Genomic DNA, 14,407 nt, shown 5'->3' with positions numbered 1-14,407 from the left:
CAAGAGATCACGGCTGGCTCCGCCCAGCTGTCACTTGCGTGGAGATCGGTCGGCTTCGGGTGCTCTGCGGGCAATTGTGAATAGCCCGTACAGCAGCCCTTCGCTTCGACTGATCCGAAGGGCTCTGGTGGCCGAAGAATCAGCTGAAGCTACGACTGGATCCTTCGGCTCTTTAGTGAATAACCCTCTAAATGTTTAGATACAACATAAAAGTTTTTCTACCACAACAACAGGAAACATGCTGGCTCACTTTAAAGGATAACTATGGGGTTAAGGCTTTTCCCCATAGTTTTCCTTAGGGTAACGGGAGGACACAAACTAGCGTCCTCCCGTCACCCTAGGCTCAGTATACCGCGAGCTACAGCTCGTGGTATACTGAGACGCCGCAGCCGGAGCGGATCCCGACAATTGTGCCGGGATCCGCCCAGCTGCATGACTGACAGCTGGCTCTGCCTATCTAGAGGCAGAGCCAGCTGTACCCGCCCCTTCCCCCGTCCGTTCCGCCGGTCAGCGCTGGTGGATCGGAGCGGAGAGGTGGGAATCCAGCCCCTCCCCTGTCACAGCAGAGAGCCGTGACAGGATAGAGAGGTGAGCGGACGCCGGTATGTGTTCGCTCACCTCCCGTTCTACTAAGCCGACTTGTGACAGTCTCATTGTCACAGGTCGGCTAGAACTATGAGGTGAGTGAAAAGCACCCACCTCATAGTTCTCCTTTAAGCCGATCACATTCACATTTTTATCCAGAAACCAGAAAAGGAATTCTGTTTCTGTTACAATCGAAAAAAAAAAAAAGCTAAAAAAGCCACAAACAGACGTTTTCCCCCCATAATGTCAGTTACTCAAAGTCTCGAGCTACCCAAAAAACAGAGATTGCGGTGAACATCACTGGCACGGCTCCCACTGTCAGCCTCTCTCCTCTTGTTCAGACAATGTTCTCGGAGTCTGGAGGACTCAGTGGGGTGTTGGGAACTGAGTGTTTGTATGATCGCGAATGCGGAGTTGGCGGAGGCTACGTACGCCGCGTGCCGGATGAAAAATGAGACACAGAAGCATGACGGGTAGAAAGTTCCAGAGCACTCTCAACAGGAAGCCACTAACAAGAAGATTTATTGTTGAGTTGGAACTAAGAGCTACAGGATGCTAGGGTTCAGGATGAACCAGGTTCTTCTATTATCTCCTTCAAAAACACCTTTACGGTTCCTCTTCGGCCTGCGGGCCGATCGTTTGCATTTAAAAAAGAAGCAAAGATTTGTTTCTTTATTGCAGCCAAAAATCAAGAAAATCATACATTCTTCCCGTGTTGCCACTGCCGATGTTATTTTCTGCTATTACACGGCTGTGTATTGCATAGTATTATGTTGTAGTGTACTGTAGGCCTGACATCTAGTGGTAGATTTGTGCTACTACAGCTTATTTTTCTGTATACATTGGTATCTCCCACTGTTCTCACCTCTTGTTTAGGGAGTTGGCATAGTTTTATAGACCCTCCCTGCTTCTTCCACTTCCCTCATTCTTATTGCTAGCCTTCATCACAGACACTAGGCTTCCAGGAAGATCTATGTCTCTAGCTCAAGGATCTATGTGTCTAAGACCCTAGGTAGATCCATGTCTTTTTACTCTTCATGTGACCACTGAACATCTTCTGTAATGTACTTTTGAGAAGTAAAACTAAGTTCTTAACCAATCACCAATCATAAAGAACCATGGGTGTAAGATATAGAGGTGCTCCTTGGGTGGTGATGACTCGACTTACGATTTTTCGCATTTACATCCAAGGATTGGTAGGTGCCAGATACCTGTAGTTTCTGGTTGCTTTACAGATAACAGTAACTCTTAAGCAATCAGCCCCGAGGCGCTCTGCTTCCCCATTCACCTTTCGGCTCGCTTCCGCAGCCGTCAGGTGAATGTAAACAGCCGGGAGCAAAAGCAAGACTGCTATTGGCTATTTCAAATTGCAATAGAAAATAGCAGGCTGGCTATAGCACCCGCCCACTGAGCAGAGGTGGACCTGAGAGAGAACTTTCTCTCTCAGGTCCACTCCTCCTCTTAGTGGGCGAGGATTTAATAGCCAGCCTGCTATTGGCTATTGCAATTTGAAATAGTCAACAGCCATTTTGGTGTCACCCCCTCTGAAAAGTCTGGCGCTCAGTAATGGACCGAGAGCCTGACAGTTGCAGGAGAGAGGAGGGGACCCGGCGGCACACCTTATCCAGCCGGGTGAACGTTCCCTCCTCTCTCTGCCGGCGTGCATAACCAAGATGAATGCCGGCAGGTATCGCCAAGATGGCCATGCATTTGCGATGACGTCATTGCGTACCCGCTCCAGATGAATCCCGGCCTCGGGATGCCCCTGGCTATCATAGCGAATATGTGATTGGCAGCCATTTCTCCCAGCTACTGATTGTCAGACTAAGACCAGGAATGGTCAGTGGCAGCGTGGCCTTTGTGCTGGTGGTGCGCTATGGAGCGCGATCCTACCACAAAGGCATGCTGCATTTTGCGGCGCCACAGAAGAAGGCCCACCGCTGTGACACCGTGTATATATGCGACATCCGTGTCAAGGTGTTAACTTCCTGTACTCATCAGCACCATCTCAGGGTGCTAGTGCTGCGCGGACTTTTACAAATGAGCCCCTTAATATGGGGTCACCTGGGTAAAGTTTAAGGGGGATTTATCTTTTCCCAGAAGCTTGAAAGACATATAAAACCGAGTCAGACCTCCCTGCAGCGCCATAGCTGACATCAGCACCTGTCCATCGACCCCGCGCACGTAAAAACCGTCTGCTCGCCTTTTTAGAATCACTCAGCTTCACTAACGATCTCGCGGAAACGCCGTGTAACAGATTAGACCGTTACCGTGAAATTGCCTCAGTCAGCAATTCCGTGATCTATACCTCACCGAGCGTGACGCTTCCACGCGTGATTTATCCCAGGCCCCTGAGAAATCACCTTCCAGTCTATAAAACACCGCCGTTTGATGACAATCCGATAAGTACCGGATGCGAGCTTTGTGATCGATGCACTTCATCTAATTAATGGGAACCTGAAACTGTTGCTGTTTAACATATACTAAGTCCATTATACCAACTTCTATCCTCGGCTAAGAAAACCGCCAACCACCGCGCACAGTCAATAAATAGTGAATGAGGCCAGACGCTGAAGAGGAAATCTGGTCGGCTTATATAGATGGATGGATGGATGGATGGATATAGACGGATGGATGGATGGATCTGGTTATTAGGAGTAGGATAGAACTTATGGAAATTCAATATAGAAATACAGATTTATTTTTAGTTTCTGTCCATAGACACCCTTTAAGACAGGAAGTGTGTTACTGGCTGGATCACCTGGTGACAATAAAAGAAAAAATGTCTAAAAGAAAAAAAAGAAAAATAGTGCAGCGTAGGGTTGCCACCTTTTCTTCCAGTGAAACCCGAACACTCTAGCAACGCACGGACATTTTTGGGGAGAATGAGTCGCGGCTTTTGCCTATGTAAATAGCGCCACCCCTTCATATGCAAATATCACAGTTGAGATTATTTTCAGTGGGGGGCCAGTAGCCCCATTCTTAATTTTGGTTGCCCCTGTCTGCCTGACATCTTGGACACAGCATTCAAAACCCTGACAGGTGGCAACCCTAATGCAGCCACCACATCTAACTGCTAAGCTGCAATCTATGAATGTTTTTTATTTTAGGTTTAAAGTAGTATTAAACTCTCAATCTTTACCATAATGTATCCAGATCAAACAAATATGCATGGCCCAGCAAAGAATGAATGTAATCATTTGCAGTCATCATGGTTCCAAAAAGGGATGCACCCATACTGATACTAGTATCGGTATCGGTGCCGATACCGAGTATTTGGATATTGGAGTGCTCGTATTTACCCAAATGCTCCGATACCTCCCCAATACCAGAACTTCCGGTCAGAGGAAGATTTCTTCTGACCGGCAGTGCCATAGAGGAACATGGAGCCGGGCAATCAGAAAGCTGAGCTGCGAGTAATGAGCCGCCTCCCGGCTTCCTGATTGGTCGGGAAGCTGGCTCCATCCAGATAGGCTGGGAAGCCGGCTTCCCGACCAATCAGCATCGAGCTGGCCGACCAGCCTGCTCCTTGCTGATTGGCTGAGAAGCTGGTTATCCAGCCAATCAGCATGGAACTGGCTTCCTGGCCAATCAGGAAGTCGGGAGGCAGGCCATTTCGTCCGAAACCTGAACCGAATTGAATTTCAGATCCGAATTCCGAAATAACTTAATATCCGAACCAAACCTATTTTTTCCGCAGCTTACATGTCTAGATTGACCAGCGAAACGTCTTCAAGAAAAATACAGCAACTCTAAGGAGTGATTTTGAAGCTTTTATCTGGCTATTTATTTCTTTTGTATAGTCGTCATTCTCCATTTCATAGTAGCTCCTTCCATATTCAGAGGAGCTCCTCCTGTATTGGAGTAGCTCCTTCCAAGTTCGTAGGAGCTCCTCCCATGTCCAGAATAGATTCTCCCATATTCAGAGTAGCTCCTTCCATGTGCAGAGGAGCTCCTCTTGTAATCACAGTAACGCCTTCCATGTTTGGAGAAGCCCCTCCCATGTTGGGAGTAGCTCCTTCCATGTTTGTAGGAGCTCCTCCCGTGTTCATGAGGTGCTCCTTCCATGTTCTGAGGAGCTCCCATGTGTTTTGGAGCAGATCCTTCCATGTTCGTAGGAGCTCCTCCCGTGTTCAGAGGTGGTCCTTCCATGTTCTGAGGAGCTCCCCTGTGTTTTGGAGCAGATCCTTCCATGTTCGTAGGAGCTCCTTCCGTGTTTTGGAGCAGATCCTTCCATGTTTGGAGGAGCTCAAGTTCAGATCGGGTTCAGTCCAAACCTCAGATCAACCCTACTGCTCAGGTTTATTATAGGTGCAATGACTACAGAGGTCAGCCTTCCGCTTACTATACACCAGTAGAATTTGGTTCCAAAAATTTTGTTTTCAGAGTGTTCAGTCAATTTTCTATTAGTTAAGGTGGTCAAATTGCTGATGGTTTTCCATCATGACATAGTTACACAAAGCGTTGTTGTAGCAGTGATTTGTAGCGACCACATTGTGTTCTTGTTATGTGAAGAATTAAGGATTTGTGTCACAGGAATGTTTTTTAAACATTATACTGCGTATGCATATTATGACGTGGCAAGAATTGTTTCCTGCAGACCTGTAAAGTTACTGACAGGTCCACTTTAATATCTGCATTCTGTTCTTTCTCTTCGCAGTTCTGCTGATTACTATATTGGTCGTAGAGGGAATTGCCGTGGCGCAGAGGACGCAAGGTACGTAAGTAGACAGCGCCTTTCGCATCGCCCGCTGTGTCTCAGAACTGGTTTGTCATTTTCGAGGCGACCTTCTGCCGCTCTCAATGAAATACAATATAATACCAGATCTGATTACCATTTCCTAATAGCAGCCCTTTCAGTGTTGCCCTGGCAGCAGTGATTAAATGACTGCGGGCAGAGAATGTCTGGACAATGCGGGCAGCACACAGTGCAGAGACCAGGAATGTCCTTTGCCCATTATAGATGCAAGGTGGCAGAACATATATTTACTGGCATTTCCCATCTACGACCGAGTCAAATTGGATTAACTCTCTAGGTAGCCAGGTGAGTGCTGCCCAGAGGCTGCTATGTATAGAGCTGGTGGCACATATATGCAGATAGTACAGGGCAAGGCGACCTTATGAGGGAATAGGCTGATTCATAGGCATGGGTGGTGATTCAAAGTATCATTCCACTTGTAAATAATAATATGGAGCCAAGTGGGCTTCTTACATATCTTGGATGTCCGGGGATTTCCCTGCCTGCAGCTGCACATAAGCAAAGCTTGGGGTGTAGTGATGTCATCAACCTTATACGGCCACAAGGCTGTAATTGGTTAATGTCATGTGGCTATGTGGCCATATAAGGTCAATATCGTCAGCACAAACATCCCACACCTTTGTGTACGTGGAGCTGCGGGGCAGGAAATGCCATGGCGGCCCATGCATTTCCATGGGTGGCCCAATGTAGTTTCTGGGTTCCGAGTAAGATCCCAGTCCAAATCAGGGCTCATCCCTACACCATATTAGACAGGTTCCTTACAATGTCAACGGTTTCTCTTTTCCTTATTTGCAACAGTAATCATATAAAGTGGTTGGGGGGGAAAAGAGGAGGAGCCTGTAGAAGGTTAGTGGTTATTCGTTTCTGTAATATATTATTGGTATTTATTTCAGATGGACCAGTTATGGGAGCGAAACACATCCCTGTGACCCAGTGTGGCACCTGGGTCAGAACCAGTAACGGAGGACACTTTGCATCACCAAATTTTCCCAACACCTATCCTCCGAACAAAGAATGTGTCTATATATTAGAAGGTTGGTAAAATGTTTTCCTCACTCTTTTAGTGCCCAATCACACTTTATTCAGGGCCGGATTTACTCTCTCTGCTGCCCCAAGGCCAGGTTCTTCAATGCACCCCCCGCCCCACCCCCCCAATGGCAGGCTGCATACAAGTGATCTCGGTGACATCGCCGGGATCACTTGGCTGGGCAGAGCTAAATGTGCCCGGAACTGCATGTGCCGGGCAACGGGAGATAGGAATTCCACACCCCTGCTGCCCCTGGTCTATAGATTCATGTTGAAATACCTGAATGTATTTGTTTCCCATCACTGCCTATCATCTTCTCTGCTGTCAGAAGGTCAATTTGTGGGTGTTCATATTGCTGCCTTGCATCTTTCTGTTGGGAAGCAGAGGCAAGCACTAACCCCAACAGCTTCTTCTCGCCCCTCCTATTGTGAAGATCAGACCCAGATCCCTTCTTTCCGCCCTCTCAATCTTGAGTGCCCAGTAATTGTTTTACAGACACACCCCTTCCCTCTGCATGTGTCATGACTGCATTGATCCCCAGCAAGCGCCTGGTGCCAAGTCCAGCATTATCAATCAGCACTACTTAGTTATTCATCTTCTGCAGAGCAGCGTGGTCGGACAGGGGTGGGGGAGGCGGTGTGCTGTCAACCAGACTAGCTCTGAGTCTACAGCACCTATAAAAATAAGGCAAAGTGCTACATGAACATTGTCCTCTGGGGGACAGGATGGATAAAATATATTTATGGTAAGACTTTTTCTATAAGTTAGCCAATAAAGCTAAACTTCAAACTTTCTGCAAAGTCAAAAGAGTACATTTTAACACTGTGGGGTCTTATCCTTCAGCTGCTCCTCGCCAAAGAATTGAGCTGACCTTCGATGAGCCCTACCACATAGAACCTTCCTTCGAATGTCGCTTCGATCACCTAGAAGTACGAGATGGTCCGTTTGGCTTCTCTCCGCTCATCGATCGGTACTGCGGGATTCGGAGCCCGACAGCAATCAGATCGACGGGGCGCTTTATGTGGATTAAGTTCACCTCCGATGAAGAGCTGGAAGGCCTGGGGTTCCGAGCGAAATATTCCTTCATTCCAGGTACAGAGAGCCGGGAACTACGGGCTTCATCTGGATTAGAAACATATTATTTCCAATTCTTTTTATAAGGATCATTCTTGACATGTCACAATACACAGCAACAGTATCATTTTTGAAAAAGTTGCACCTTTAACATATAAAGTTAGTCCTTAAGTTACAGTCAGTGCTCTTATCTAGGCTGAGATGATGTCATCAGTCTGCTGCATGAAGGAAGAAGCATTTGCTCAGTCTATATTCCTCCAGGGATCACTTAGATGGTACATTGTAACGTTGTAGCAGCACACAGAAATAGCTATCTACTGCACATATGGCTGCGAGGGAGCTCTACTCATACGTGCATTGCTTACAACTCCCTCACGTGTCCTGTAGAGGCGCCTGGAGCGGAGAGATGTCACATTCTGGCTTCCGGAACCTCTAAAGGACACGCAAGGGAGCTGTGAAAGCAAAGCACATATGGATGGAGCTCCATCACAGCACAGTAGCCCACACAGGACCCCAGTCTGAGTATCCACTCCAGTTCTCGTAAGATAGGGAGACTGCAAGGATCTTAAAAAAAGATTTTTTTTTTTTGAGAGTGTGCATGTGTGTGTGAGAATGTCTGTGAGTGTGTGAGAATGTGTCTGTGGTTGTGTGTGTGTGTCAGTGTTTTTGAGGGCCCGTTCACACTAGTATAGTGTGTATAGTGTGTTAATCGCACAGTCCTGTTCTGATGTGTGTTGCATTGTCATTCATTTGAATGGCACCCTAAACACACCTCCCACCCACAGTCTGATCGCCCGCATCGGAACGCGCGGTACGTAACCGTAATGCCGTGCGTTCCAGTGCAGTGCGACTTGGGTCACGACTTAATGACCAAGGACAAATGTGGGTCCTGAGGATACACAGGTTGAGAACCACTGCCGTAGATGATGCCTGAACAAAGATGGCTTCATCTTCTGGAGAGAAAAGCAGATGAAGGCATTGTCAGGGGGAGTACTGTGACCTCTGTGAGAAGTTATAAATACCTGAAAGAGTTGCACAGACTCTATACTTAGCATGCATGCACTTAGCATGAAAAACTGAAGCAAAGTCTGCTTTAACTTAATCATATCTGACAGTATCTGACATATCTGACACTTAAGTTAAATAGGGAACGTGGGGGGATGCTTGCAGGCATAGAGAACTGATTTCAATAACTGGCTTCTGCATTGTGCTCCTGTGTTTCAACTGGGACAGCTATAAACCTGACAGAGGGTCTAACCACAGCTCCCCAGCTGTAGCCAAAATGTTATTTCAGTGTCTGGGGTGCTCCTTTAGAATCCTAACCTTGGCTAAGATTGTTGATCCTAACCTGTCAGATGATTAATAATAATAATGTGAAACTGTGGTCAGCCTATGGATATTCAAGAATGTATATATTCTTAAGTAGTAAATGTGTTTTAAAGCAAGCCCTCACTGACCTCTGTAGCTGCAACCACTGTGGGGAAATTCAGCCTCGAAATTTACAGTGGAAGCACTGGAGTCATTTAAGTCAATTGCTCATCAGCTCAGCTGCTCCCCCCCGTACTCTTGTAGGTGGAGTGGGAATGTTATAGAAACTCTGCCAGGTTTTTTTTTTCTTATCGTGGCCTTGGCCCCTATTGGGCAGATTACCGGCCACAGCTGAACTCTAGCCCCCCCTTTAGTCTTGCACAGTTGTACCGGCTCCTCTCCTGGACTGAAATGGCTGCCTCTGATTTCACTGCACACTTTGAGCTTTTCACAATGTACATTCGAAGCTGCAATAAGTCAGATAAAGCCATTTCCTGGGTGGACATCCAGCATCATCCAGCCTTTTCCACCCCACCCTGTCCCTGGCCCACCCCTTTCATTTATTGGACTTCAATTCTAACAAATATGGAACGGTCAGCATTATATGTAGGTGTTACCTTGGGTGGGCTGCATGCAAATGCAGCCTGCCTAGGAATGCCCACTTCTCCAGACTGACTTCCACCCATCAAGAAATCCACTGCTTGTATCGGGGCTGAGGGCTCTTGAGAGGAGTTCTGAGGCTTTGATGAAGCAATATAAAGCATTGCATGTGCATTGCATGGAGAGGCACAGAGAGGCAATGGTGAGTCTAAAATAAAATATGTAATGAAAATGGAAGGGATTTATTTAAAAATGTGATTAGCATGTTGATGGAGGGACAGGAGGAAGCAGGGAAAGCAAACTATAACAGCTTCAAGGTAAGAAATAAGCAGAGGCTGATATGATTTGTATTTTCTTGCAGACCCGGATTTCAGCTATCTCGGAGGTATTCTGAGCCCCATACCAGGTCTGTATTCGTTTCCTGAGTCTGATTCTCTGTTAATGAAAGTCCCTTGTTGTTCCACTGACCTCCTTCCTTTGTTTTCTTCAGACTGTCAGTTCGATTTATCCGGACCAGATGGAATTATCCGATCCAGTCAGGTGGAACAGGGAGATAAACTCAAAGCAGGCCAAGCTGTAGACTGCATATGGACTATAAAGGCAACGCCGAAAGCTAAGGTAGGACTATTGGAAGGCTTGAGATATTATTTAAAGGGACATTTCATCAAACGTGTCTTCAACTAATTAGGGTGAAAGAAAATGTAATCTGAGACTAGTTTTATGTATGGCTCCATACAGTTCACATCAACAGTGTGACCACCTAGTCCAGGGATGGCCAAACTCCGGCCCTCCAGCTGTGGTGAAACAACAAATCCCATGAAGCATCTCTCTCCAGGAGTCATGTCTGTGAGAATCGTGCAAAGCCTCATGGGATTTGTAGTTCCGCCACAGCTGGAGGGCCGCAGTTTGGCCATTCCTGACCTAGTCTTACTGTCCTGTCTGACTGTCCTTTATGGGTCATACCACCCCTACAATCAGGGCCGGATTTCCCACAAGGCCACCGAGGCTCGGCAGGGGTGTGGAATTTCTCTCGATGCCCGGGACATGCAGTTCTGAGCAACGGGTGGGTAGATTTTTTTTCTACATTTAGCCCTGCTTTGGGCAAGCAGAGCTAAATGTAGAGGAGGGGGGTAGCCACCACTCGTTTTGTACAGACCCAGGAACTCAGTACAGGAATGGTGGGAGCTCCTCATAATGGGCACAACAGGTTAGCAGACCCAGGAATTCACCAAAGGGATAGTGGGAGCTCCTCATAATGAGCACAGCAGGTGAGCAGACCCAGGAATTCAGCACAGGGATGGTGGAAACCGCTCAGCAGGGATGTAGACCCATGAACTCAGAGAACAGGTGAGTGCAGAGATCTTCCCAATAGAGTCTATGAGAGGTAGAAGGAACTGCCAGGTGGTAGAACTCTTCAACATCTACCAAACACTGAAATATTTTTTTGCGTTGGAATAACGCTTTATTAATAATATTTTCACCCAGATTTATTTACGATTCTTGGACTACCAAATGGAACATTCCAATGAGTGCAAGCGCAACTTTGTAGCGGTCTATGATGGAAGTAGCTCCATAGAGAATCTCAAAGCCAAATTCTGTAGCACGGTGGCCAATGACGTCATGCTGCAGACAGGAACGGGGGTGGTGCGGATGTGGGCAGATGAAGGGAGCCGACTCAGCAGATTCCGAATGCTCTTTACATCATTTGTGGAACGTAAGTATGCTGGATATAATATTACCCATGCTGAATTGTCTTATGGTGGAAGTGTTGCATCTTTGATTACTTACATATACTTTATATGGCCAAACGTATGCTGGCCCTCCAAATGATGTTCCAGCATACAAAAACATTTTAGACAATTGTTTGGCTCCAACCTTGTAAGAACAGTTTGGGAAAGGACCTTTTATGTTCCATTGTGACTGTGCCCCTGTACACAAAGCCGTCTCCATAAACACGAGTGGTCTATACCCAGCCCTGACCTCAACCCTACTCAGTACCTTTGGGATGAATTGAAATACTGAAAACATCCAACATTAGTACGTGACCTCACAAAACCTCTTTTGGCTGAATGGGCACAAATTCCCACAGACACACTTCAAACTCTTGTGGAAAGTCTTCCCAGAAGAATGGAGGCTTTTGTAGCTGCAAAGGGAGGGGGTAACTCCATGTTACTGTTGGGGCTGAAGGCAACATTAGTGAGGGGGCTTCACAACCACTGCAGGACACAGGGGCCTCCACTTGGTCCAAGATGATCTCTAAAAGACCTGACAAAGTCCAATTTAGGATCTTACATAAGCTATATTCAACATACATTCAATATTTTTCATTAATACACTACTGAATTTATTTTTTTTCACCTGGCTGGAGTTTTGCTCCAAAAAGAATCAAAAATTTTGCTTATTCAGGACAAAGTGGCACCCACTGATACTCACCTTTGTACATCGGACTTGTAAATGAATAATTTTGCATTGTATTCCCTCTCCTCGGCGGTTGTGCCAACACCCCTATTCAATATGTAGAATACAAAACACAATTTTTTTGGGACTACCTTTAATGGCCCCAAAAATGGTGTTCATATTCTTTGTAAATCGAAGCCCTCAGAAGTACCCAGGGAGCATGTGGCCCACTACCTCCCAGGATGCAGTGCTAAGGTTTGGGGGCAGATTTCGGGAGCCAAACAATGCTACGTGGGAAAGGGAAGTAGTTCATTAACCCTTTGTAAGCTCAGACATTACCCGTCACGCTTACACATGGATTAGACCCAGGGCTCTGACAGATCAACAGAGTAGCAGGGGGAACACGGGGAAGGTGGGTTGGGGTGGAGGAACTTTCAGGAGAGCCCGTATCTTTACCCTGAATGATCAAAATGATATATTCTCTATAATAGTACAGAAGATAAGCACAGCAAAGGTTTTGATGTTGTCATGCTGGTGAGCAAAGTTTGGAAAGCGCTGCATTACACTGTACATAACAAGTATCTTAATGTGTTTCCAGCTCCGTGTGGGGAAAACACCTTCTTCTGCCACAGTAACATGTGCATTAACAACTCCCTGGTCTGCAATGGCATACAGAACTGTGCCTACCCCTGGGATGAAAACCACTGCAGAGGTGAGAGGCCAGATTGCATGCTGGATTTTAGAGACTGGGATGTCACGGTGGGAGAATTTCCATTCAATTCCTGTCTAGGAAATGCAACAGGAAGTGGCAATGGTCACAGGACAAATAGAGAGGGTGACTCTCCACACACAGAAATAAAAACCTGACCCTCTATTCAAAAAGTAAGAAAAAAGGTTTTGGCATTGTATAGACTCAGAGAAGGGGCACATACCCTCCCTAGTCTCTTTGCATAGAGATTATGTACAGATTTGGAGACATAAGTTGTTACAGAATAAAGATGTATTTGGATCCCACAAAAGCATCTGTTTTTACTCGGTGGCATCTCTTGGGTTACGTGGGGGGAGGGGGAGGGGGACGTATGCAGAACCGCATGTTTCTTGTATAGTGCCTGCTCTGCTGCACAATGCTGCCCCTTTCCAGGCTGAGAATAACAGGTTGCTCAGGCGGTGAGATGTATAAGAGCCATACACATTTCCCCACCCAGCTCTTAACAACCTAGGATGCCATGGCTTGCGTCGTGCCCAACTCCTGGCCAGTGATGTCACCGGTTTCCAGGAGCTGAGCAGGATGCCGGCCAAAACTTCCCACATCTGCAGAGGGCGGCATTACTCTTGGGCAGCGCCAACTCCCAACAACCACCCCCACCCCGACCTCCCAGCCTCAGGCGGCAAAAAGTCTAGGGACACTAATGGATACAGCATATTTGGTGGTCCTGTTGCTCACAGATCATGGACCTGGACTTTATTTTTGCATACATGCTCTGATGCTCATAATTCAGCCATATAATAGCCATCCATAAGAATTTCAATTCTTGTAAACAAAATTCATACTGTTATTATACAGCATGAAACAATAGCCTTTATGCATGGCTCATGAGCTCCCACTACTGGACAGATGTATGTATTATTATTTGCACATAAACATATCAGGGGTTCTTATTATAGATATTAGTGATAATGAAGTGCAAAATGATCAGGTTAAAGGAAGTATGTTACAAACAGGTATTTCAGAAAGTCCCACCATTCTCACCATGCAGACGACTCATCAATGTCTAGTCCAACCTACCTCCACCCCTCTACATCAGGAATTGGCTGTTCTACGAACAACTGGAGTGGCTGCAGAGTCAATCAAACATGCCTTCCTCATATAGACTTGTACACACACACACACACACACACACACACACACAATTTGTGTGAAGCTGCTGCCCAAATTGGCTTTGACACCCAACAAAAATGTTTTAAATACAAAGGTTCTTCTCTATTCAAGTAATCTAATAGGCTGCTTCACAGTACAAAGGTATCAGTAAAAGTTTTTATATCCAGGTCATGGTATGTCTAGTAGTAGTTAGTCACATTCGACTGGACATGTTCTGTAATGTTGAATATGTTCCACCACTTATGCGAGTAGATTCCCCAGCTTAAATGAGCCTCAGGAGCATACCCCAGAATTTATATCCACACAGGTGACTAAATAACCTTAAAGAACTTTATCCATATCTTCACAATAGCAACAAAGACCTTTACAAATGTTTAGTAATGACAATGTACAAACACATACTTGTAGATAATTGCCGGCTTTTTTTTCTTTGCATACTTCCCCATTCTTCTGACAGCAGCTATTTTAACTAAGGGCAGATTAATACATCTCCCTTTACTTCCTGGAACTCTGGCACATGTGACTAGGACATGTGACCATGCAATCCTCTCAAGGGAGGAAAATGCCTTTCCCTGAGATCTCCTGAGATTACAGATGAGATTCCCTAGCAATGCTCTGCTGATGTAACCTTCCCAAGATGCAACGCTTGGGCGCATTACATCATTTGTGCCAGAACTGGACCCGGAAGTAGATGAACTCTATTTGTAAGTAAATCAAAAATATGTTTGTTTAACTAATAAAGGTCAGATGATTTTAAAACAGAATGGAGAGCAGTAAA

At 46.1% G+C, this 14,407-nt stretch overlaps 1 protein-coding gene across 1 annotated transcript in view; it reads left to right on the top strand.

Annotated features, from left to right (window-relative positions):
• The window catches only part of NETO2 (neuropilin and tolloid like 2), a 40,738-nt gene that overhangs the window by 24,596 nt on the left and 1,735 nt on the right, over positions 1-14,407 (top strand). Inside the window, exons 2-8 of the mRNA XM_018553332.1 lie at positions 5,246-5,302; positions 6,238-6,378; positions 7,215-7,463; positions 9,715-9,759; positions 9,844-9,971; positions 10,839-11,067; positions 12,349-12,462. Coding sequence (XP_018408834.1) covers positions 5,246-5,302; positions 6,238-6,378; positions 7,215-7,463; positions 9,715-9,759; positions 9,844-9,971; positions 10,839-11,067; positions 12,349-12,462 — 963 coding nt within the window. The remainder of the gene's footprint in view (positions 1-5,245; positions 5,303-6,237; positions 6,379-7,214; positions 7,464-9,714; positions 9,760-9,843; positions 9,972-10,838; positions 11,068-12,348; positions 12,463-14,407) is intronic.

This window comes from Nanorana parkeri, unplaced genomic scaffold, assembly GCF_000935625.1.
Source record: "Nanorana parkeri isolate BGI_ZX_2015 unplaced genomic scaffold, ASM93562v1 scaffold6, whole genome shotgun sequence".
Classification (NCBI taxonomy): domain Eukaryota; kingdom Metazoa; phylum Chordata; class Amphibia; order Anura; family Dicroglossidae; genus Nanorana; species Nanorana parkeri.
This window is presented reverse-complemented; position numbering and strand designations above follow the sequence as displayed.